Source organism: Salmo trutta, chromosome 34 (genome assembly GCF_901001165.1).
Source record: "Salmo trutta chromosome 34, fSalTru1.1, whole genome shotgun sequence".
Classification (NCBI taxonomy): Eukaryota; Metazoa; Chordata; class Actinopteri; order Salmoniformes; family Salmonidae; genus Salmo; species Salmo trutta.
The window spans coordinates 18,295,380-18,322,682 of NC_042990.1; the positions used below are offsets into that span (position 1 = coordinate 18,295,380).

The 27,303-nt window shown below is 41.2% G+C and overlaps 1 protein-coding gene across 5 annotated transcripts in view; it reads right to left on the reverse strand.

Moving 5' to 3' along the window:
- Window positions 1-24,832: 24,832 nt before the first annotated feature.
- trappc9 (trafficking protein particle complex subunit 9) overlaps window positions 24,833-27,303 on the reverse strand; it is a 282,398-nt gene continuing 279,927 nt past the window's right edge. For 3 of the 5 annotated variants that reach the window (XM_029732083.1, XM_029732080.1, XM_029732081.1), the window contains 2 exons: window positions 26,188-26,411; window positions 24,833-26,020 (listed from right to left, as the gene is read on the reverse strand). In XM_029732083.1, coding sequence (XP_029587943.1) covers window positions 25,835-26,020; window positions 26,188-26,411 — 410 coding nt within the window. In that variant the 3' untranslated portion in view covers window positions 24,833-25,834. The remainder of the gene's footprint in view (window positions 26,021-26,187; window positions 26,412-27,303) is intronic. The other 2 variants (XR_003871657.1, XR_003871656.1) reach the window with 2 other exon arrangements.

The following is a 27,303-nucleotide window of genomic DNA, read 5'->3' on the forward strand; positions in this document are numbered from 1 at the left end:
TTCATTCTCTCTCTCTCTCTGTTCATTTCATTCTCTCTCTCTCTGTTTGTTTCATTCTCTCTCTCTCTGTTTGTTTCATTCTCTCTCTCTCTCTGTTTGTTTCATTCTCTCTCTCTCTGTTTCATTCTCTCTCTCTCTCTGTTTGTTTCATTCTCTCTCTCTCTGTTTGTTTCATTCTCTCTCTGTTTGTTTCATTCTCTCTCTCTGTTTGTTTCATTCTCTCTCTCTCTGTTTGTTTCATTTTCTCTCTCTCTGTTTGTTTCATTCTCTCTCTCTCTGTTTGTTTCATTCTCTCTCTCTCTGTTTGTTTCATTCTCTCTCTCTCTGTTTGTTTAATTCTCTCTCTCTCTGTTTGTTTCATTCTCTCTCTCTCTGTTTGTTTCATTCTCTCTCTCTCTGTTTGTTTCATTCTCTCTCTCTGTTTGTTCATTCTTTCTCTCTGTTTGTTTCATTCTCTCTCTCTCTGTTTGTTTCATTCTCTCTCTCTCTGTTTGTTTCATTCTCTCTCTCTCTGTTTGTTTCATTCTCTCTCTCTCTGTTTGTTTCATTCTCTCTCTCTCTGTTTGTTTCATTCTCTCTCTCTCTGTTTGTTTCATTTTCTCTCTGTTTGTTTCATTCTCTCTCTCTCTGTTTGTTTCATTCTCTCTCTCTCTGTTTGTTTCATTCTCTCTCTCTCTGTTTGTTTCATTCTCTCTCTCTGTTCATTTCATTCTCTCTCTCTCTGTTTGTTTCATTCTCTCTCTCTCTGTTTGTTTCATTCTCTCTCTCTCTGTTTGTTTCATTCTCTCTCTCTCTGTTCATTTCATTCTCTCTCTCTCTGTTTGTTTCATTCTCTCTCTCTGTTCATTTCATTCTCTCTCTCTCTGTTTGTTTCATTCTCTCTCTCTCTGTTTGTTTAATTCTCTCTCTCTCTGTTTGTTTCATTCTCTCTCTCTCTGTTTGTTTCATTCTCTCTCTCTCTGTTTGTTTCATTTTCTCTCTGTTTGTTTCATTCTCTCTCTCTCTGTTTGTTTCATTCATTCTCTCTCTCTCTGTTTGTTTCATTCTCTCTCTCTCTGTTTGTTTCATTCTCTCTCTCTCTGTTTGTTTCATTTTCTCTCTGTTTGTTTCATTCTCTCTCTCTCTGTTTGTTTCATTCTCTCTCTCTCTGTTTGTTTCATTTTCTCTCTGTTTGTTTCATTCTCTCTCTCTCTGTTTGTTTCATTCTCTCTCTCTCTGTTTGTTTAATTCTCTCTCTCTCTGTTTGTTTCATTCTCTCTCTCTCTGTTTGTTTAATTCTCTCTCTCTCTGTTTGTTTAATTCTCTCTCTCTGTTTGTTTCATTCTCTCTCTCTGTTCGTTTCATTCACTCTGTCTCTCTCTCTCTCTCTCTCTCTCTCTCTCTCTCTCTCTCTCTTCTGTTTTCATTCCCTCTCTTTTTCTCTCTTCCTCTCTCTTTCTGTTAATTTCATTCACTCTCTTTTCTCTCTTCCACTCTTCTGTTTTACATTCACTCTCTCTCTTCCTCTCTTTCTGTTCATTAAATTCACTCTCTCTCTCTCCCTCTCTCCCTTCTTTCTGTTTGTTTCATTCACTCTCTTTTTCTCTCTTCCTCTTTTTCTGTTTGTTCCATTCATTCTCCGCCTCTCTCCCTCTCTCCCTCTCTCCCTCTCTCCCTCTTTCTGTTCATTTCATTCACTCTCTTGCTATTTTTCTCTCTCTCTTCCTCTCTCTCTGTTTGTTTCATTCACTCTCTCTCTTCCTCTCTCTCTGTTCGTTTCATTCACTCTGTCTCTCTCTCATGATAGAAAAATGTCAAGATGATGTTTTAATGGTTGATGGTTTGGTGATAACCTACAGCCTGCCTTCCATAGAATGAGTTGGTGTTTGTGACCCGAGATGGAGGGAGCCTGGAGGAGTAGAACAAACCCCTGTTTGTTTCTAATCATCTTTGCGTCTGAGAAACAACACCCGGTGCACATAACTCACAAGATGAACCCAAGATAGATTGTGATGCCCTGTGCTACCGGGGAGGGGTGGAACCAGCCATGATTAAGCGTTTTTGGTGTCAGCTATATAAGACCCATGATTCCTCTGTAAGGTTGGGCTCTCAACTATCACCGACGGGTGGTCGTTGACCAGCTTCATTATTGAAATTCTTAATCGATAATAAAGATTGATTGTTTGAAGAAATAACAAAGTCTCTCTCACTTAATAAATAATTTTTCCACAACATACATGGCAACGAGGATGGGATCCTCATGTCTGTCTGCTGACCGCTCCTGAGGACCAGGGTCAACCGTGCACGGGAATCACTCGAGGTGTGATTCAAGGCAACCCGCACTTCACTAAGGAAGCAGAAAGGGACCTGCCCAGGGTGCTCCAGAGGGGGCTGGTGGATGGATACGGGATCTCGAACAAAGACAAATTGAATAGGGTGAGACTAACATTTCTTGGAAACAATTAATAAAAAACAAAGTCGAGATTATGAGGTCCTGATAGTATTGTCATAATAAAGACGGCGTAGGGACTGTACTGCCCTAGAGTAAAAGACGCGTCGAGACTGTACTGCCCTAGAGTAAAAGACGGCATCGGGACTGTACTGCCCTAGAGTAAAAGACGGCGTCGGGACTGTAGTGCCCTAGAGTAAAAGACGGCGTCGAGACTGTACTGCCCTAGAGTAAAAGACGGCATCGGGACTGTACTGCCCTAGAGTAAAAAACGGTGTCGGGACTGTACTGCCCTAGAGTAAAAGACGGCGTCGAGACTGTACTGCCCTAGAGTAAAAGACGGCGTAGGGACTGTACTGCCCTAGAGTAAAAGACGGCGTCGGGACTGTACTGCCCTAGAGTAAAAGACGGCATCGGGACTGTACTGCCCTAGAGTAAAAGACGCGTCGAGACTGTACTGCCCTAGAGTAAAAGACGGCATCGGGACTGTACTGCCCTAGAGTAAAAGACGGCATCGGGACTGTACTGCCCTAGAGTAAAAGACGGCGTAGGGACTGTACTGCCCTAGAGTATAAGACGGCGTCGGGACTGTACTGCCCTAGAGTAAAAGACGGCATCGGGACTGTAGTGCCCTAGAGTAAAAGACGGCGTAGGGACTGTAGTGCCCTAGAGTAAAAGACGGCGAAGGGACTGTACTGCCCTAGAGTAAAAGACGGCGTCGGGACTGTACTGCCCTAGAGTAAAAGACGGCGTAGGGACTGTACTGCCCTAGAGTAAAAGACGGCGTAGGGACTGTAGTGCCCTAGAGTAAAAGACGGCATCGGGACTGTACTGCCCTAGAGTAAAAGACGGCGTAGGGACTGTAGTGCCCTAGAGTAAAAGACGGCATCGGGACTGTACTGCCCTAAAGTAAAAGACGCGTCGAGACTGTACTGCCCTAGAGTAAAAGACGGCGTAGGGACTGTACTGCCTTAGAGTAAAAGACGGCATCGGGACTGTACTGCCCTAGAGTAAAAGACGGCGTAGGGACTGTACTGCCCTAGAGTAAAAGACGCGTCGAGACTGTACTGCCCTAGAGTAAAAGACGGCATCGGGACTGTACTGCCCTAGAGTAAAAGACGGCATCGGGACTGTACTGCCCTAGAGTAAAAGACGGCATCGGGACTGTACTGCCCTAGAGTAAAAGACGGCGTAGGGACTGTAGTGCCCTAGAGTAAAAGACGGCATCGGGACTGTACTGCCCTAGAGTAAAAGACGGCGTAGGGACTGTAGTGCCCTAGAGTAAAAGACGGCGTCGGGACTGTACTGCCCTAGAGTAAAAGACGGCATCGGGACTGTACTGCCCTAGAGTAAAGACGCGTCGAGACTGTACTGCCCTAGAGTAAAAGACGGCATCGGGACTGTACTGCACTAGAGTAAAAGACGGCATCGGGACTGTACTGCCCTAGAGTAAAAGACGGCGTAGGGACTGTAGTGCCCTAGAGTAAAAGACGGCATCGGGACTGTACTGCCCTAGAGTAAAAGACGGCGTAGGGACTGTAGTGCCCTAGAGTAAAAGACGGCATCAGGACTGTACTGCCCTAGAGTAAAAGACGGCGTAGGGACTGTACTGCCCTAGAGTAAAAGACGGCGTAGGGACTGTACTGCCCTAGAGTAAAAGACGGCATCGGGACTGTACTGCAGTTCTTAAGATTATAAGATTTTGAAGCAATCGTCATAATAGAAAACAAGTCGTGACCGTACTATCCTGAGAAGAGAAATACAGAGTCGTGAACGTGCTGTCCCGAGAAGAGAAATACAGTCGTGAACGTGCTGTCCCGAGAAGAGAAATACAGAGTCGTGAACGTGCTCTCCCGAGAAGAGAAATACAGAGTCGTGAACGTGCTGTCCCGAGAAGAGAAATACAGAGTCGTGGCCGTGCTGTCCCGAGAAGAGAAATACAGAGTCGTGACCGTGCTGTCCCGAGAAGAGAAATACAGAGTCGTGAACGTGCTGTCCCGAGAAGAGAAATACAGAGTCGTGAACGTGCTGTCCCGAGAAGAGAAATACAGAGTCGTGAACGTGCTGTCCCGAGAAGAGAAATACAGAGTCGTGAACGTGCTGTCCCGAGAAGAGAAATACAGAGTCGTGAACGTACTTCCGTCTTCAGAAAATATCATTATAATAAAAATTAAGTTCTGATTATACTGTCCTAATAGGTGAAAACACGGAGTCGTGAACGTACTGTCATTGTAAGGAAAGGCGTGAAATGCATTATAAATGCTCTGGGTTAGTATAAAGTAGTAAAATGCAAATGTACATATTATGTCATTCCAGGAACTAGTCCTTAAGTATAAATGCATAGGAGTAAGAAAATATTTCTGCAGGTTATAAAAATATTGATTAAGTATGTTTGTCAACTGTACTGTGTGAATGGTGATATGAGAGATGTGTGAATGGTGATATGAGAGATGTGTGAGGGTGGAAATAAGTGTAAATCTGGAGATGTGGTAATAAGAGATTGAAATTTGCATAATTTGAAATGTGAAATTATGTGGATATATTGAAGCAACATCTCAAGACATCAGTCAGGAAGTTAAAGCTTGGTCTCAAATGGGTCTTCCAAATGGACAATGACCCCAAGCATACTTCCAAAGTCGTGGCAAAATGGCTTAACCTGTTAGTGATCCCTTCGCGCGCCAATCCCTTTAGCGGGATCAATTTGACAACATCCAGTAAAATTGCAGAGCGCCAAATTCAAACTACAGAAATATCAATATTCAAGATTCACGAAAATATAAGTGTAATACATCAAAATAAAGCTTCAATTCTTGTTAATCCAGCCACAGTGTCAGATGTTAAAAAGGCTTTACGGCGAAAGCAGATCATGCGATTATCTGAGGACAACGCCCCACATACAAACACATGAAAATAATGTTCAACCAGACAGGTGGTTGACACAAAAGTCAGAAATAACGATATAATAAATGCCTTACCTTTGAAGATCTTCTTTTTGCAATCCCAAATGTCTCAGTGGCACAATGAATGGTCGTTTTGTTCGATAAATTCCTTCTTTATATCCCCAAAATGTCAATTTATTTGGCGCGTTTGATTCAGAAATACACCGGTTCCAACTCGCCCAACATGACTACAAAGCATCTAATACGTTACCTGTAAACTTGGTCCAAACATTTCAAACAACATTCCTAATCCAACCTACGGTATACTAAAACGTAAATAATCGATAAAATTTAAGACGGGACAAACTGTTTCCAATACCGGATAAGAACAATGTGAAGCGCGTTCCAGTTCACGCGCACCAAACACTAGAGTCCACCTGGAGTGACACTTGCAAAGAAAAGCCATACTTCTTCATTTCTCAAAAGAAAAACGTCGAACAATTTCTAAAGACTGTTGACATCTAGTGGAAGCCATAGGAACTGCAACCAGGTTCCTATTAAATAGGGCTTCCCATTGAAAAATATTGGGAAATACTATGACCTCAATTTCTTATTCCACTGGATGGTTTGTCCTCAGGGTTTCGCCTGCCAAATCACTTCTGTTATACTATTTTAACAGTTTTAGAAACTTTAGAGTGTTTTCTATCCACATCTTCCAATTATATGCATATCCTAGCTTCTGGGCCTGAGTAACAGGCAGTTTACTTGGGGCATGCTTTTCATCCGGATGTGAAAATACTGCCCCCTATCCCTAAGAAGTTTTAAGGACAACAAAGTCAAGGTATCGGAGTGGCCATCACAAAGCCCTGACCTCAATCCTATAGAAAATTTGTGGGCAGAACTGAAAAAGCGTGTGCGAGCAAGGAGGCCTACAAACCTGACTCAGTTACACCAGCTCTGTCAGGAGGAATGGGCCAAAATTCATCCACCTTATTGTGGAAGCTTGTGGAAGGCTACCTGAAATGTTTGACACAACTTAAACAATTTAAAGGCAATGCTAACAAACACTAATTGAGTGTATGTAAACTTCTGACCCATTGGGAATGTGATGAAAGAAATAAAAGCTGAAATAAATCAATCTCTCTACTGTTATTCTGACATTTCACATTCTTAAAATAAAGTGGTGATCCTAACTGACCTAAGACAGGGAAGTTTTATTAGGATTAAATGTCAGGAGTTGTAAAAAACTGAGTTTAAATGTATTTGGCTAAGGTGTATGTAGGGGCGTGTAAAGTATTCTGAGAGGTTCAGAGTGGTCCCTTAGTGGATCATTTTATACTGCCTATAAGGCCTGAACATTTTTGGGGGGCTTTTTTGCAGCAAGAGGGTTTTTTTCGAATAATCCCTTTTTCCGTAAAGTTAATTAAGACAGAATATAAGATGTAATGACGTAAAAAACGAATGAGGTTTTCCATCAAAATAGTAATTATTGAGGAGCTAATGTGATGTAACAGAGGGATTTCAATATGTCGAAAGAGAAAAGATAATCCGCTTTTATTAAACCTGCCTGATCTGTTTCCAAATCAGTGGATGTCGATTTAACTTGTTTGACTGTTTTGTAAATAAATGCCTTTGCGCATGTAAACTTTTTGCAAAAAAACATTTGTACAAATTTTGGGCAATTTTCTGGTAATTGGGTCATATTATGTGCCAGATATTAAGAATACAAACCATTATAATTGGGTTATTTGCGGGATTTGCTTTGGATCTATGTTACTTACCAAAATCTGTGTTTCTTATTGTAATTCAACTATTGCCATGGTTTGCTTAGCTAGATATATCAGCCAGTGTTTGTATTAAGATGTAAACTGAACGATTTAGCAGCTTGCTTAGTTAAAATGTAAAGACTTATTCAACATGAATAGCGAAGCAATTGAGGTAATACGTTTTTTTGTATAGTATTAAATATTAATAATATGGATATGAACTGAATATATGCTTGTCAACAACAGCAAGTGTTTGTTTTATTACCTGTAGTCTAATCAGAAGGGACAGTTTGCATTATATTTAAGTACTTTCTAATAACAGCTGATCAGCAATTGCGATAGAGCTGTGACCATGATCATAATTGATAACTAAACATGGGTATTCATTATTGCATGATTAAACAAGGCTGCAACAGCAATGAATTGACTTTGGGGGCAGTGAGAGGCTCTAGTATTATGGACTATTTTCGCTCCCACTGAAATTGATCTTTTCCGTTAGGAATTGGCTGATGTATTTGATAAATTTGGCGCATTACATGTTTATCTTAAAATAATAGACATTTAATAAGCGTGAAGCAGAAAGTTAATATCCAACAGAGGTTGGTAATACAATTTAGAGTAACATTGTTAGGGTAGACTACAATGAAAACATTGCTGTCACGGGCGTCGTATAGAGGGGACCAAAATGTAGCGTGTTCGTAGTTCCACATATTTATTTAGACTGTGAAACTTAATGTAATACAAAAATAAACTGAAGGACAAAACAACAAACCGTGACGCAGGAGAAACAAACACTACTCACAAAATATAATCGCCCACAAAAACAGGTGGGACAAACATCAACTTAAATATGACCCCAATTAGAGACAACGACAACCGGCTGCCTCTAATTGGAGGTCATGCCAAACAAAAACTAACATAGAAATACAAAACTAGAAACTGAACATAGAAATAGAAAAACAGACAAACACCCCCTGTCACGCCCTGACCTAATCTACCATAGAAAATAACAACTTACTATGGTCAGGACGTGACAATTGCCTTCTAGTAAGGAGAGAATGATCATGTTTGGTTTGTTTTGTTTTCTAAACCTTAAGATAAGTGACAGTGAGGAAGACATTGATAAGGAGGGTTGTTGTAAACTTTATAAGTGTTGACAGTATGTGAGTGGTAATATGTTATTTGTGTTTTTTTGGATAGCACTCTAATAATGCCATAGTTTAGTAAATTGCAGAAGCTGAGGTTTCAATACAAGGTTACGTGATGAATAGAGGGATTTTGAGCCTTGAGACAAATTAGATAAGCCGCGAGGGACAGTGTGTAGTACTTACTGAACTCAAACAGGCTGTACGGGACAAAATGGGACATTTGGAGCAGAGGTATGAATGGTTGAATGGGAGATGTTCTTTGACTATTTTTAATTATTATTGCTCAATTTTATAGTTTGGTTAACACCAGTGAATTTAAGCAAGAAGGTAATGTCATTTAAAACGATAATCTGTTTCCATTACGTGGAACAGTGTCAAGTATTTAAAGCAGATTGAAGTAAATATTTTAGTAGCAACTTTTAAGCTGATAAACCAGCACTAACTTTTTGAAGGTTCAAACAGATTTGTTAAAACCTCTTACATCTAGATGTTCCGCTAGCGGAACACCTCACCAATATCCAATGATAGAGCGAATTACAAACACCTCAAAAATCCAAAAACTTCAAATTTTCAAACATATGACTATTTTACACCATTTTAAAGACAAGACTCTCCTTTATCTAACCACATTGTCAGATTTCAAAAAGGCTTTACAACGAAAGCAAAACATTAGATTATGTCAGGAGAGTACCCAGCCAGAAATAATCACACACCCATTTTTCAAGCTAGCATATAATGTCACAAAAACCAAAACAACAGCTAAATGCAGCACTAACCTTTGATGATCTTCATCAGATGACACTCCTAGGACATTATGTTATACAATACATGCATGTTTTGTTCAATCAAGTTCATATTTATATCAAAAACCAGCTTTTTACATTAGCAGGTGACGTTCATTTTTTTACATTTACATTTTAGTCATTTAGCAGACGCTCTTATACAGAGCGACTTACAGTAGTGAATGCATACATTTCACACATTTTTGCCGTACTGGTTCCCCGTGGGAATCGAACCCACAACCCTGGCGTTGCAAACACCATGCTCTACCAACTGAGCCACACAGGACCTCAGTAGGATTGGGTATATTACAGATGTGCATACTCGTATACGTATACGTTCAGAACTAGCATACCCACCGAAAACTTCCGGTGAATTTACAAATTACTCACGATAAATGTTCACAAAAAACATAGCAATTATTTTAAGAATTATAGATACAGAACTCCTTTATGCAATCGCGGTGTCCGATTTTAAAATAGCTTTTCGGTGAAAGCACATTTTACAATATTCTGAGTAGATAGCCCGGCCATCATGGCTAGCTATTTTGACACCCACCAAGTTTGGCACTCACCAAACTCAGATTTACTATAAGAAAAATTGGATTACCTTTGTCAGAATGCACTCCCAGGACTTCTACTTCAACACCCAATGTTGTTTTGGGTTCCAAATAATCCATAGTTATATCCAAATAGCTGCGTTTTGTTCTTGCGTTCAAGACACTATCCAAAGGGTGACGCGCCGGCGCATATCGTGACAAAAAAATTCTAAATATTCCATTACCGTACTTCGAAGCATGTCAAACGCTGTTTAAAATCAATTTTTATGCGATTTTTCTCGTAAAATAGCGATAATATTCCAACCGGGAGACCTTGTTTTTGTTCAAACACTGAAAATGGAAAATGGAGTCTTCACATGCACACGCTCGCCAGTGTTATTGTTCTCAGAACGACCACTTTCCAAAAGCCCTACTGTTTTTCGCCCAGGGACTGCAGAGTTATCATTCCCCATTCTGGCGCCTTCTGAGAGCCTATGGGAGCCTTAGAAAATGTCACGTTACAGCAGAGATCCTCTATTTTTGATAAAGAGGCTACAGAAGGCCAAGAAATGGTCAGACAGGGCACTTCCCATATAGAATCTTCTCAGGTTTTGGCCTGCCATATGAGTTCTGTTATACTCACAGACACCATTCAAACAGTTTTAGAAACTTTGGGGTGTTTTCTATCCAAATCAAATAATTATATGCATATTCTAGTTTCTGGGCAGGAGTAATAACCAGATTAAATCGGGTACGTTTTTTATCCGGCCGGGAAAATACTGCCCCCTATCCTAAACAGGTTAAACAACAGGTTTTATATTTTGACTAAATAAATGCAACAGGTTAAAAAGATAAGATTACTGGAAAGGGGCTCTGGAATAGTTTATTCTAGAAGGTATTTATTCCACTTAAATGAACCCTGTATCATCTGATGTGTTTTAAGTTTACCCTACGGTTTGCAGGCACCCATACACAACACAATTGTTATGAATATTTGTTAGTATTTTTAGTACCATGTCTGATTTATTGAGTGCATTTTTTAAAATGTAGTTTTAGTGGGTTTTTCACGGGTTAGAAAGGATGCACCTTAAAGGGCACAGCATGTTTTCTATTGTCAGAGTTTTGGTTGAACACATGTAAATGATTTTGATAAGGAATGTACTGAAAAACAACCAATGTAAACCTGGTACACAAGATGTTTGAAATGTTTTTAAATAATTAGTCTGAGGTTCAGGGAAAGGAACACATTTAAAGGGGTTGAATGACCTCTGTTCTGACTTTATAGTGTGGCCTGATCACCCTCACTAGAAAGGCTAGAAACATTGGCTAAGATTTAAATGTAATACTGATGAATTACGAAGAAGTTTATAATTTATCAATAGTCCTGTGTGAGATTCGGACCACGAGAGAGAGAGAGCGCTGCCTCTGAAGGAGGGAAGCCAGTCTTTAATCCATTCACTCTCTCTTTAACCCCTTTTTCTCTCTTTCTGTTAATTTAATTCTCGCTCTCTCCCTCTCTTTCTGTTCGTTTCATTCACTCTCTCTCTCTCTCTCTCTCTGTATGATCTAGCACACTGCTTCTCAGCTGTGTGTAACGCAGCATAGATTGGTCCAGTCTCTCTTTCCACTCTTTCTCCCTCTCTTCTGTCTCTCTCTCCCTCACCTCCTATATCTCTCCCTCTGCCGCATCCCCCTATCTCGTTCTGAATCTCTTTCTCCCCCCTTTCTATGTTTTGGCAGTTAACCAATTGTTTTCTCAGTAGGCATCCCATTCCAGTAGTGAATGATATGGCGGATTAACTTTCCGAGTGGCTTCTGTAATCAGCCCAGACACCACGAGACTCCTTCCTCCAATTACACTCACCACAAGTCGCTGGAGACAATAATCATTATACCATTGAATGGGTGTCTGTAGGGCACTGGCAACCTGCCTGTTTGGCATGTTAATTTGGAATTAATACCTGTCACATATCAGTTTGCAAACAATGTAAAAACATTTAAAAAATCATTGAGTTAATAAAGCTGCATACAAACATGATATCTTTTTTTGCCTTCTTGAGTCAGACAGCTCCAAAATTCAGGTGTTTCAGCCTAGCTCTGTGCTTTCTGTGGTGGTGGGGCAGCCAGCAGATAAAATGGAGCGTAGGGGTTGGTAATGTTCTCTAGTTGTGCCGTGATTGGCTCAGTGTTCAGTCCTTCATGGGGACACTACGTCACTGACAAAATCTACAGGTAATGCTCCAAAAGAATCAAGCCCCTTGGGTGCTGCCATGGAGTTACATTAGAAGTGCCCATCCAAGAAGGCTCAAAGTCATTGGCCACAGACAAAATGATGTCAAATCATGTTATATCTACGGTAGCTTTGATTGGACTGATCATGTCAACATCATACTTTCAAAATCTTAGCTAGCAAGCTAGCAGTCATCATCATTAATCAAGTTGACAATCTACTGGCAAATCCTTTTCAATCCTTGTCATATGAAGATAAATTATTGATAAAATGTATCGGTGCTCATCGGCCATCGGGCATAAACATTACACAAGTTGGAAATCGCAAATTCAACAATGAGTGGTTTGGAAGGAATCAATGGCTAACTGCAAGCATTGCAAAGCAATTACTAGCCTGCTATTCAGTTGAGAGGGTGTGTGGTCCCAAGACTGGGTTGAAGGGTCTCTTTTCCAAGCTTAAAATTATAAACATTCGACATTGGCCATGCTGTCAATCCAGCATGATTTCTGCTGCACTCAAAACAACTGTTAACTCGGAACTGAGAAATCTGAATTCAGTGAGTTCAGGACAACTGGGAGCTTGGGAAAAAACGATCTCCAACTAGGAAAATATGTTTTGAACAGTCATCCAACTCAGAATTGTAAGTCAGGAAGTCGGGCCTCTTTCTAAAGCTACGACCTGAAGATCCCTGATGTCATCATGATTCGACCGTTTTTTCAGTTCCCAGTTGTCTTGAAAGCAACATAAATCCAGAGAATGCCAGACTTTGATGACAAAATTTGCCCACTGTAACGCTCGTCTTGGAAGGAGAAGTGGACCAAAGCGCAGCGTGGTGAGTGTTCATGATAATTTATTACAAGAAGCACTCAAACAAGAATAACCAAAAACAACAAAACAAAAGCGAACAGTTCCGTCAGGCTCAGATGCTAAAAAGAAAACAACCTCCCACAAACACAGGTGGAAAATAGGCTGCCTAAGTATGATTCCCAATCAGAGACAAAGATAGACAGCTGCCTCTGATTGGGAACCACACTCGGCCCAAAAACAAAGAAACAAAAAATATAGACTTCCCCACCCGAGTCACACCCTGACCTAACCAAACATAGAGAATAATAAGGATCTCTACAGTCAGGGCGTGACACCCCCGAAGGGTCATCGTGCCACCTTCCTGTTCAAGTAAGCACAGCACAACAAGATGAGTCCAAAAATGTCTTGCATGCTGCTGCATAAATGATGTAATATGCCAGGGAGACATGTATACTGTAGCTAAGAAAATAATACTGCAGTAGTTTATGTGTCGGGGGGCTAGGGTCAGTCTGTTATATCTGGAGTATTTCTCCTGTCTTATCCGGTGTCCTGTGTGAATTTAAGTATGCTCTCTAATTCTCTCTCTTTCTTACTTTCTTTCTTTCTTTCTCTCTCTCGGAGGACCTGAGCCGTAGGACCATGCCTCAGGACTACCTGGCCTGATGACTCCTTGCTGTCCCCAGTCCACCTGGCCGTGCTGCTGCTCCAGTTTCAACTGTTCTGCCTGCGGCTATGGAACCCTGACCTGTCCACCGGACGTGCTACCTGTCTCAGACCTGCTGTTTTCAATTCTCTAGAGACAGCAGGAGCGGTAGAGATACTCTGAATGATCGGCTATGAAAAGCCAACTGACATTTACTCCTGAGGTGCTGACCTGTTGCACCCTCGACAACCACTGTGATTATTATTATTTGACCCTGCTGGTCATCTATGAACATTTGAACATCTTGGCCATGTTCCGTTATAATCTCCACCTGGCACAGCCAGAAGAGGACTGGCCACCCCTCACAGCCTGGTTCCTCTCTAGGTTTTTACCTAGGTTCTGGCCTTTCTAGGAGGTTTTTCCTAGCCACCGTGCTTCTACACCTGCATTGCTTGCTGTTTGGGGTTTTAGGCTGGGTTTCTGTACAGCACTTTGTGACATCAGCTGATGTAAGAAGGGCTATATAAATACATTTGATTGATTGATTGAATACTAAGTGTATGTTGTGTAGTAAGCTGTTAGTAGCCCATGTGCCTCACCCTTTTGTCTATTTTGCCCTCTTAATTCTGCCCACTGTTCTGACTTTGTGGTGCACATGTAGCCTATAACCTGTTTTAGAGCTTTCATTTTCTGCTTATATGCCCCCTTTATTTATTCTACGGTTCTGACTTGGTGTACAGGGAGAACAATGTAAGAACGGCCCATGTTATGAATTCTTTCACTGTACATTTCAAAAGTACAGGACAAATAGTTACATTTACTACGTCCTGTCCTAGCTCATTAATGTCTTAATGGAAATTACAGATTGCCACTTATCTGCTTGTTGTCCACTTCTGTCATAGTTGATACATCTCAATTGTCAGTAGACACCACATTTGTTTAAGCAAGTCAGCCATATCAGCTACGTTTTTCTAAAAAAGGCAGTAAATGAGGCTGTATGAACTGGTTTAGCAGTGGTAAGGTGTTGGGTCTCTGCTGTTGGGACAGCTTAATGTAGGCCCTAACAGTTTGTAGGCACCGTTTGTCACCGTTATAGTGCAATTCATGTATTTTTTAGTGTTGTATAGTGGCTTTGCTGGCATGCATCCCTCAAATATTTTGTTTGTTTGCCCCACCAAGATTTCCATGATAAAAATAACACTGCTGTAGGGTTAGGGGTTTCCTCTTGAGGTGTATGTTAGGATTTAGTAACTGGTTCCACAGCCTTTTTTAGTTTACTCAACTTTTCTGTCAGTGTTACCTGAACTTAAAAAACATTGTTTGCCCAAACCTAGCTCCAACTTGAGCATAAATTAGATTTTTAATTTATTTAACCTTTATTTAACTTGGCAAGTCAGTTAAGAACAAATTCTTATTTACAATGACAACCTACCCCAGCCAATTGTGCCCTATCCTATGGGACTCCCAATCACGGCCGGATGTAATACAGCCTGGATTTGAACCAGGTACTGCAGTGATGCCTCTTGTACTGGGATGCAGTGTCTTAGTCCACTGCACCCCTCAGGAGCCTAGGGACACTCACACATACATGATTACATTGTGCAGGTTCATTTATACAGTAATTATTGTGTCCTCACCTGGGATTTGAACTCACAGCGTCTTGGTGTACAGCATTCTTATCTTGCTGCTTCGCACCATGTCTGTGTCAATGACTGAGTTCACCTGTATTCCTACACTTTGCACTTCAAAGTAAATCTCACTTCTTAAAAGTACACTCAAGAAAAAATATTTTATTCATCATAGTCAGTGGTGTAAAGTACTTAAGTGAAAATACTTGAAAGTACTACTTAAGTCGTGTTTGGGGGTTCTGTACTATTTATTTTTTGACTACTTTTACTTCATTGCATTCCTAAAGAAAATAATGTACTTTTTACTCCATACATTTTCTCTGACACTCAAAAGTACTCGTTACATTTTGAATGCTTAGCAGGACAGGAAAATGGTCTAATTCACATACTTATCAAGAGAACATCCCTGATTATCCCTACAGCCTCTGATCTAGTGGACTCACTAAACTCGTGCTTGTTTTGTAAATGATGTTAGAGTGTGCCCCTGACTACGCTTAAAAATATATATTATATATAAACTCAGCAAAAAAAGAAACGTCCTGTCACTGTCAACTGCATTTATTTTCAGCAAACTTAATAACATGTGTAAATATTTGTATGAACATAAGACATGAGACTAACAGAAATGGAATAATGTGTCCCTGAACACAGGGGGGGTCAAAATCAAAAGTAACAGTAACAGTCAGTATCTGGTGTGGCCACCAGCTGCATTAAGTACTGCAGTGCATCTCCTCCTCATGGACTGTGCCAGATTTGCCAGTTCTTGCTGTGAGATGTTACCCCACTCTTCCACCAAGGCACCTGCAAGTTCCCAGACATTTCTGGGGGGAATGGCCCTAGGTCTCACCCTCTGATCCAACAGGTCCCAGATGTGCTCAATGGGATTGAGATCCGGGCTCTTCGCTGGCCATGGCAGAACACTGACATTCCTGTCTTGCAGGAAATCACGCACAGAACGAGCAGTATGGCTGGTGGCATTGTCATGCTGGAGGGTCATGTGAGGATGAGCCTGCAGGAAGGGTACCACATGAGGGAAGAGGATGTCTTCCCTGTAACGCACAGCGTTGAGATTGCCTGCAATGACAACAAGCTCAGTCAGATGATGCTGTGACACACCGACCCTCCACCTCCAAATCGATCCCGCTCCAGAGTACAGGCCTCGGTGTAATGCTCATTCCTTCGAAGATAAACGCAAATCCGACCATCACCCCTGGTGAGACAAAACTGCGACTCGTCAGTGAAGAACACTTTTTGCCAGTCCTGTCTGGTCCAGCGACGGTTAGTTTGTGCCCATAGGCAACGTTGTTGCCGGTGATGTCTGGTGAGGACCTGCCTTACAACAGGCCTACAAGCCTTCAGTCCAGCCTCTCTCAGCCTATTGCAGACAGTCTGAGCACCGATGGAGGGATTGTGCGTTCCTGGTGTAACTCGGGCAGTTGTTGTTGCCATCCTGCCACTGCGAGGACGATCAGCTGTCTGTCCTGTCTCCCTGTAGCGCTGTCTTAGGCGTCTCACGGTACGGACATTGCAATTTATTGCCCTCATGCCTCCTTGCAACATGCCTAAGACATGTTCACGCAGATGAGCAGGGACCCTATTCATCTTTCTTTTGGTATTTTTCAGAGTCAGTAGAAGTTTTCAGAACTGTGACCTTAATTGCCTGCCATCTGTAAGCTGTAGGTATCTTCACGACTGTTCCACAGGTGCATGTTCATTCATTGTTTATGGTTCATTGAACAAGCTTGGGAAACAGTGTTTAAACCCTTTACAATGAAGATCTGTGAAGTTATTTGGATTTTTACAAAGTATCTATGAAAGACAGGTTCCTGAAAATGCGACACACTTTTTTGCTGAGTTTATATGAAAATGGTGCCCTCTGGAATTTGAAATGATTTATACTTTTACTTTTGATACTTAAGTATATTTTAGCAATTACATTTACTTTTGATAAAGTATATTTAAAACTAAATACTTTCAGACTTTTATTCAAGGAATTTTACTGAGTGACTTTCACTTGAGTCATTTTCTATTAAGTTATCTTTACTTTGACTCAAGTATGACAATTGGGTACTTTTTCCACCACCGAACTTAGTGAGTAACGACTAACATTAAAACAGAAAACCCTAAATTAAGTAAATCAAAGATGAGCTAATAGTCAGATTAACTGATAACTGACACAGACACTGTTGCGTAGCAGGAAGATCAGAATACCGTGAACCAAAAAGTTGTGAGTCATGTTAGTCATTTGGCAGACACTCTTTGTCACGTCCTGACCATAGAGAGCTCGTATTTTTCTATGGTAAAGTAGCTCAGGGCGTGACTGGGGGGTTTTGTCTAGTTTATTTCTTTCTATGTTTGGTTCTAGTTTCTTTTTTCTATGTTTTTTTAATGTAGTTTAAATATTCTATGTTGTGTTCTAGGTTCTTTTTTCTAGGTTGGGGTTTTCGTATGATTCCCAATTAGAGGCAGCTGGTCATCGTTGTCTCTAATTGGGGATCATATTTAAGTTGATGTTTTTCCCACTAGTGTTTGTGGGGTATTATTTTGAGTTTATGCATGTAGCACCGCTTTGTCATGGTTTGTTTATAGTTTGTCTGTCTTGCATAGTTTCACATAGAAATAAAGATGTGGAACGATACGCATGCTGCGCCTTGGTCTCTTTCATACGACAGCCATGACACTCTTATCCAGAGCGACTAGGGTTAAGTGACTTGCTCAAGGTCACATTGAAAGATTTCTCAACTAATCGGCTCAGGGATTCAAACCAGCATGCTTTCAGGTTACTGACCCAATGCTCTTAACCACTAGGCTACCTGCCAAGTCTCAAGTAAGGACATGTTGAATAATGATTACTGTATAAATTTGAGAACATACGTTAAAAACACTGTGTGGGTGTCCCTGACCTCAAGTTGGAGCTAAATTTGGGCCACTTCTTTTTTTAAAGTTCAGGTAACACTGACTGAAAAGTTGAGTAAACAAAAAAAGTCTGTGGAACCAGTCACTAAATAATAATAATCTCTTGTGGACAGACTACGTAAACAGAAATCAAATTGTATGTGCCGAATACAACAGGTGTAGACCTTACAGTGAAATGCTTACTTACAAGCCTTTAACCAACAATGCTGTTTTAAGAAAAATAAGTGGTAAAGTATTTAAATTAAACTGAAGTAAAAAATAATTAGTTTTATAAAAAAGAAATAATTGAAAATAGAAAAATATAAATAATTAAGGAGCAACAATAAAATAACAGTAGCGAGGCTATATACAGGGGGTACCGGTACAGAGTCAATGTGGAGGCTATATACAGGGGGTACCGGTACAGAGTCAATGTGGAGGCTATATACAGGGGGTACCGGTACATAGTCAATGTGGAGACTATATACAGGGGGTACCGGTACAGAGTCAATGTGGAGGCTATATACAGGGGGTACCGGTACAGAGTCAATGTGGAGGCTATATACAGGGGGTACCGGTACAGAGTCAATGTGTGGGGTGTCTTAGGTCTGTTATGATACAACAGGATGCGTGAGATAACAAGTGGCATTCGTTTTGGTGCTTGGGTTTTTCCATCACTGGTTATTTGGACAAATCACAATTTCAGAGGTGTTAGCATCTTTCTAATTTCAGAAGGGGATAGGACATTTGCAAAAAGAGAGGGTGTAGTTCTTTGTTCCGGTTCTGATCCTTGTGCTATCTTTCCTCTTAACATGTATGGGCCCAGAACTCAATCGAGCATCTAACCAATTACGCAAGACTTAAATTGTAGATTAACCAACATTATCCTAGGCGTTAGCTTGGAGAGCTAACGCAAGTCGTCCGATCTTCAGGTGCATTTATGCCTACCTCACAATCATGCAGTTGAGCATTTCTTTGTTTATACTGAGAGATTGGTTTATAGCTCCTATTGCTTAATTAGCTAAATCCACTTCTAGCAAGCTTAGTTTAGCCAGGGGCACTATGCACCATGCACATCATATAGACATAACACAGGAGTCAGAGGACTCCAATCTGCTCTCCACCTCTCTGAGATCATTTACATATCAAGATTGTTGAAATGCATGAATGGACGTGACTATACTTCTAAATGGAGGAACAACAGAAAGATATTTAATTCAACAGCTTCTTGGGGCTTCATCTGCATAAAGCCTTTGGGTTTTTACGTTCTTTTTCTTTGGGGTAAAAAAACCCGAATAATTTCCTCCTATTGTGATTGGTAGAAGAGTGTGGAGGAATGGCACCAAGGAATATGAGGACACATTGATCATTGCCAAAACCGTCAACAAATCTTTTTAGGATGAGAAGGGTACAAACTATAGTGTGTCATTTTGGGTGACACATCATTTTGAATTACACATTTTGTATCATCTTTGGACTGTTTGGGCATAAATGTGAAACATGTCCAACCTTCCATGACTTAAGGGTTTCTCAAAGGCTCTGTGGTGTTCCCATTTGACACGTCCTTTCCCAATAATGGCCTTCTTGACCTGTTCTCTTTGTCTGTGTTTAGTGTCCCTGTGTGATTGACTGAGGACACCAGCCCTTATCCTATTATCTCTTATGAATATTTTAGATGCCATATCTTCAGTCACCATTCTCTACTGATTCTCCTCAGGTGGAGAAAAATAGAAAGTCATTGAAACGTAATAAAAATATTCAGCCGATAATGTCCTGCTGATAGGTTTTGGTTTGGTTTTAATGCTTAACTGAACCTGGCTCCACAGTATCTGTCCTCTTGGTTGATTTTGAGCATTTCTCTGTGGGCTGAGCTCCCCCATTGTTATTGGAGCGCTAATGTCAAGTAAATAGCTAGCTAATCGACAAAAAAAGTTCAGACTGAAGACATTAGTCTAGACTAAGACTCACCATTCTTAAGTACTTTTCCTTCTTTATTGTGATGATTTAAAATGAGGAGAACAGACTTCTATTCAGTAAACGGTGGTGATTGATAATAGTACTGAACAACACAAGGAGAGAGAGGACGTTCTAGTTCTGCTGAAGCAGACAAATAAAATGGAAGTGTTTGCAGCTTATCAGTGGCTCCAGAGCGTAGACGGACGGACAAAGCATCCAGGCCTTGTTCTTTTCTCAGCCAATAAAAAGGCAGGAATGGAGTCCACAATCCCGTTCAAACCTCTTTAGAGGAGAGATATCTCACATGTATTGTTCATGTTCGTTTCTCTATGTAACTTTTATATGAGCGAGGGGAGAAAGGGAGAGAGAAAGAGAGACAGTTTTACAATTACTATTCGTTTGTTTTTGTTTTACTAATGCAAGTCCCAGACCTATTCCTAGTTTAATTCCATCTACCTAGTGTTTCTGTAACATTAGCACCTGTAAGACAGCTTCTTAATCTACATCAACATCCACAGATGGAGAAGCCAATGCTTCCGTTTGTTTACTCATAAACGTGCTCAGTTAAATGATGTACATGCATTATTCATTAAAACTTCCAGCTAAACAAAGGTTATCACCGCTATAGTGTAGCCTTGTATTGTGCAGTTAAAAAAAACACAACTGTTACCTAATGGAGAAATAGGCCTACATGTGTGTTCCAGCAAAGGGATTCAAATATACATTTAGCATATGATTAACCCTCTGTGGGATACTTCATAATTGTATAATTACCTGGAGAGACGATAACAACCTCATTGAAAGAATCAGGAATCCTTAGCTCAGCTTTGAGTTCCCAACAAGTTTCAAGTTATCAATATCAGCGTAACAAAATAGCAACACACACACACACACACACACACACACACACACACACACACACACACACACACACACACACACACACACACACACACACACACACACACACCCGCCTCAAGCCTTGTCTTTCTACTACAAAGCCTTCCGCTCTCTGCACGGAGAAAAGCAAGATATCTACAGGAGACGGGAAATATGATCAGCCTCTCTAGGAAAGAGGTATTGTTTGAATCTCCAGGGCACTTATCGGCATGATCACTATCTGCCTTTCTGACGCTCAGGTGCTGCATCTTCTCTACCGTATAATTCATGTGAATACGGGATTCACTTCTCAGCCCTTCAAAAGAGGAATCCATTTTTTTAAAGTGTGGTCTTACATTTCGATTATGTAGTGTCGCGATCATACCTTGGGCTGCTCAATGTGAGCTGGTAATATGGCACTGAGCTGTTTTTAACAGATATATTGTGTTTCAGCTAAGCATTCATTTAGAGAGAATCAGATGTTTTGATAAGAGAATATAATATGTTACAGTATGGTACTGTCTTTTCTGTCACCAGAATATGGCTTGTGTTAGCTAAATCCACTGCAACCTCCATGAGAACGGTAATTCATTATTTAGGATATGAGACAATTGTGTTAATTGTAATTGATTGGTTATACACATGAGACTAAGGCCTGTATTCAATCAATTGCAGAACGTGGATCTCCAGATAACTATGTCATGAGTGCACATATACATACGAGACTGAACCTTAGGATGTGCATCAATGATTTAAAAAATCTATTTCACATTTGCATCGAGGAGAACTGTGTTGTTTGTTTCGCTTGGAAAACGACCTTGCTGTGAAAATGAGTAATGTAATGTTAGAGAGTGATTAAGCTGTTAGTGATATTCAATGTATATTGAATAAAGGAATGTTTCATCACTATTCATTTCTAACAGCCAACTGTGAAACCTTGTGATATTCGCCTCTGTTTTTGTCTGGAGAAAAGGGCCTTTTCTCCCTGTGTAAAATAGAACATGGAACCGCTAATTTAGTACTGCACAATCAAGGGGCCAATACTCCTTAATAGCTTTGTCTCAAAGTGTGCAATGCATCCAAGATTTCAGCAAGGATGACTATAAACCTTCATCTCTTTACACCCCAGCAGAAAGGGTAGATAGGCAAGAATAAGCTAGCATCAGGACTGTGAGGTTTGACAGGGGACCGTGAAATAGTTTTGGACATTATGCTGACTTTGATTCTGTACTGATGCTGGGCTGTGTTATGGAGAGTGCAGGAATAAGCAAGCACCCGGGCGGTAAGGTCGGACAGTGGAGAGTATACTGTCCTTTTTTACATTGTGCTTGTAGTTGTACCGGTGCTGTGCTCTTCTGTGCTGTGGAGAGCCGAGTTCATGATCACCCCTCAGTTGGTATTCACTTCACTCACTGATAAGCAGCAGCTCTATTGAAAGGAGGCTTGTTGCAGGGAATGTAACCATCCCTACACTAGACCTGGGGCTGATGGGATGGATCCCTCTCCTATCCACAGCTACACAGTTGTCCGAACTCTTCAGCACACTGCCAGACAGACCTCTCTCTCTCCACAGCCTAATGTCCTCTTCTGATCTCCTGTTTGTCCACTTAGGGTCGGTGGGCTCCCTCTCCCCATCCCTCCCACATCCAGAGGGTTCTAAGACAGGCCTCTCCAGCATCCAGCCAGCCTAATCTCAGAACTAGGGCTGGAATCAATCTGTATCGCTAAAGTTCAGCGTTATAGCTTGATTGACATTTAAAGGCAACCCACTGGGCATAGATGTAATTTCAACGTCTAGTTTTGATTTACATTTGATTGAGTTGTTAACTAACATGAAATCAACAAAATGTCACGTCGTTGGGTGAAAATAAGACTTTTTGCGAGTCCAATCAGTTTTCCATGTTGATTCAACGTCATCACATTGAATTTTGTCGTTGAAATGACGTGGAAATAAAGTTGATTCAAACTGTTTTTGCTGAGTAGGAATGTTCCCGCGTTAGCGGAGACTGCATTCATGGTGAACGCTGCATATGTAGGCTGAAATGGAAATGACCTTTACATTTGGTTTGCGCTTCAGTGATACAGATGGAATCTCTCCCCATCATCTCCTATTGGTCCACTATGGCTGTGCTCTACCTATGACAAGGCAGCAGGCTCAGGGAGGGAGACCTGCGATGAGTAGCTACAAGTGATGTAAAGTACTTAAGTAGTACTTTAAAGTATTTCTACTTAAGTTGTTTTTTTGGTATCTGTACTACTTTTACTTTACTACATCCCTAAAGAAAATATTGTACTTTTTATTCCACACATTTTCCCTGACAACCCAAAGTACTCAATACATTTTGAATGCTTATCAGGACAGGACAGGAAAATTGTGAAATTTACACACTTATCAAGAGAACACATGGTCATCCTTACTGCCTATGGTCTGGGAGACTCACTAAACACAAATGCATCTTTTGTAAATGTCTGAGTGCTGGAGTGTGCCCCTTGCTATCCGTACATATATATTTAAAAAATGGGGCCGTCTGGTTTGCTTAATATAAGGAATTTGAAATGATTTATACTTACTTTTATACATTTTACTTTTTTTTTTTTTTTTTTTTTACATTTTAGTCATTTAGCAGACGCTCTTATCCAGAGCGACTTACAGTAGTGAATGCATACATTTCATACAATTTCATACATATCATACATTTTTTTTTTCTGTGCTGGCCCCCCATGGGAATCGAACCCACAACCCTGGTGTTGCAAACACCATGCTCTACCAACTGAGCTACAGGGAAGTATATTTAAAACCAAATACTTTTAGACTTCTACTCAAGTAGCATTTTACTGGGTGACTTTCACTTTTAACTTTCTATTAAGGTATCTATACTTTCACTCAAGTATGACAATTGGGTACTTTTTCCACCACTGGTAGCTACAGCCACAAAATTACCCTTTTTATCTGATTGTGAGTTATTAGGTGTTAAGTCTGTCCTGCAATGAAATCATTAACCTCACAATGCTTTCCCCAACTTTAGAATAGTAGTCTACGGTTACTTATTTAAAATGGCCCACGTTCCTTGAATGTCTTGGATAATTCCCCACTATTATCCGGCGTCTGTATTGTTGCATTTTAAACGGTGAGTTTAAAAGCATTAGCTAGGCTTACCTCACTTTGTTGTTTTTCCATGCTCTAGTCTCATTGCTGTTAAGGGACAATGTAACGGACACACATTAGCTAATCGCTGTAGAGAAGACTGCTGCTGTTGCACCTGGTTGTGGGAACATCATTAATGCACTGAGAGAGAAAAGCTCTGGATTGCTCCCTGTAAAGTATGTTTTAAAGGAACCTGAAGTACCTGTTCCAGCCCGCATGGTCTCCTCAGTCTCCCCTCATCTAGGACGTTTAATTCTGCTCTATAGCAAGCAGCAACGCGTCTCATCTACCTGCCATAATGACATTTTATTCAACATAGCGGAGGAGAACTTTGCCCAAGGCTCCCTGTTTATTATGATAACATTTTGTTTTGTAAAGGATTTACTTGCTAACGTGTGTGTGTGTGTGTGTGTTGGTACACTTCAAATTCACTCTCCATTCATCAAATCTACACTGAGTGTACAAAACATAAACAGACTGACCAGGTGAAAGCTTATTGATGTCATTTGTTAAATCCACTTCAATCAGTGTAGATGAAGGGGAGGAGACAGGTTAAAGAAGGAGTTTTAACCAATGAGACAATTGACAAATTATTTAAGTGTCTTTGAATGGGGTATGGTAGTAGGTGCCAAGTGTACCGGTTTGTGTCAAGAACTGCAAAGCTGCTGGGTTTTTCCACGCTCAACAGTTTTCCGTGTGTCAAGAATGGTCCGCCACCTAAAGGACATCCAGCCAACTTGACACAACTGTGGGAAGCATTGGAGTCAACATGGGCCAGCATCCCTGTGGAACACTATCGACACCTTGTAGAATCCCTGCCCCGATGGCAAAAGGGGGGAGGGGTGTTCTTAATGTTTTGTACTCTGTGTATATTACACATGAGCACCGGCACTTTATTCTCTCTCCTTAATTTCCCAGTGGTAAACCTGGAGAGTTGATGCATCATGCATTACTTTATGGGCTTCTCTCTGAACGAAGGGGATGGGTTACAGTGCAGCATGGGAATTTATATCTCCTACATTAAGTTACCAGGTAAGTTTACAAGACTTGTCAATTTGCCAGACAGAAGAATGAGTGCTCCTATTTATCAAATACATGCAAACAACGCCCTTTCAGAAGTTGGCTAAACTCAACATTTATTATTAACATGCATTGTAGGATTTTATTGCTAGACAGTGATACAGAGGCCCAAATATACAAGCGCAGTAGTAAAAATCCATGTTCACGGAGCGAGAGATCAAGCTAATTGCAGTAGCAGAAAGCAATGTGATTGTGCATTCATGTGGTGGAATAATACACCTCAGAATATATGACCTTATTTCCATAGAGAGAGAAGTAGAATCATGTAACCAGGAGGATGCTGCTAACCATGTTTACAGGAGAGTATCTCTACGGTGCTGCGCAGACAGATTGTTGTGAGAGAAGGGTTGGACACACAACACAGTACTTGACTGGACCTGACACACTTTTCCCATTTGGAGCGCACCAGGATGGTACAGTGCCATACATCAATGGGAAGTTGAGTGAAAAGCAGGAAAGAGGTGACCTTTTCACACGAGCAATACAAAACGTCCATGGACCTTTTCACACGAGCAATACAAAACGTCCATGGACCTTTTCACACGAGCAATACAAAACGTCCATGGACCTTTTCACACGAGCAATACAAAACGTCCATGGACCTTTTCACACGAGCAATACAAAACGTCCATGGACCTTTTCACACGAGCAATACAAAACGTCCATGGACCTTTTCACACGAGCAATACAAAACGTCCATGGCCGATACGTTTCAATGATTATGGTGATGAAATTCATCATATGATTTCAAAGGTGATTTCCAAAATCCAGTAAGAGCTACTGTATCCGACATGCTTTAACAGAGAGTACACACAAATATCTATAGCAGCTATTTACAAATGATTGAGTGACATCAGCTAACCGCTAGAATATTTAGTCCAATGTCCTCTCTCCTGGAGTGCTCCATCCATCCATGCCTTCAGCGGTGTGCAGCAAGTGGGTGAACCCGTCTCTCCTCGTTTACATCTGATGTTTAGAGACTAGGAGAATCGAGAAAAAGACGTTTGATATTCACGGATAGAGTGCCAGGCTCTATGCCCCAGCCTCTATGGGTGCCTCCAGGGCTTTGATGTGCACGCTGGGCAGGCCGAACCAGGATGGGGGCAGCTCCTTTCCCTGGCCAGCACTGTCATCCTGGAACTTGATGTTAAGGTAGAAGTCTCCCGTGTAGAGGAACAGGAGGGCTCCTATACACACAGAGTTCTCTGTGGGCTTCACCTAGGAAAACAACACAAAAGAGACATTCAGAGTGCTTTGGAGAGCTAACTCATTGGAGAATAGTTTCACCACCAATCACACACACGAACATGCGCGTACACACACACACACACACACACACACACACACACACACACACACACACACACACACACACACACACACACCGTGTCTATGTAGAAGGTGTTAGATCCTATGAAGGTGACTGCGTCCTGCAGGTCATAGTTCTGTACTCCGTTCTGGTAGTCCTGGAAGGGAACCACGGTCAGGGCGAACGGTCCGACCGCGTTCTTACTACGATTGGTCAGTTTCACCTCCAATGGCACGGCGTCGCCCACCCTACAGTCGGCGATGATGTCACAGTCACACGGTTTCCCGTTCACCACCACATCTAGAGAGAGGGAGTTGGGGATGAACACCTAAATATCCAGACATTGTTTCAATTACCACATGGAAGCATAGATTGCTGTATGCACAGTCACAGTTGTTCCTCTATGAAATATTAATGCTTGGTTGGATTTGAGGTTTTACTACTATTTCTGTAATTAAACACATTATCAGTATGGTTGTCTTGAGAGAACCTGTAGCTTTTAAAATAAAAGCAAAATGAGGGCTGCAACTGATATCAAGTCTTTTAGATAGTAAGGAATGAATTTGTGAACAGAAGACAGACTTGTGGAGATCTTAAATGTGTCATGGAACAATTTCGCTCAACATGTATTTTTCCCAATCACAGGCGTGTCTCGCTCCGTCTTCCCAACAACCTGCATTCACATCTCAGAATGACCCACCCTCAGAGCTCTCTCTCTCTGCCGTTTCCATTTCATTTGCATTCATGAAAACACTGTACACAGCCTTCACATGTGCGGACATATCTCGCAGCACATTGTTTCTGGTGTGGGATCAATAGTTTAAGAGGCGCTTTTATTTAAATGAACGGAGAGCGAGGGAGCTCTGGGGATTGAAGGAATTCAGACTGCATCCTATCAATCTCACGCATGACTCATTACTGTCTAGAAGGGATGTTGGAAACCCCCCACCCCCACCTCATTCTACCCCCATACTCTCACAGAGAGGCACTATCTCGCCCCTCTTTCTGCATCGCCCCTCTCTGACATGTCCAACTGAGTTGAATTAAGGTGTAAATGACATTTCTCTAATGTGTAGCCAATCCAGATATGGCACTGTTTGGTTCAGGTGGAACCACCATGTTTGTTTCTATAATGAGCTCTATGGTTCTTCTGCTCCTCTGGGGAGAGAGAGAAACACACACACACACACAC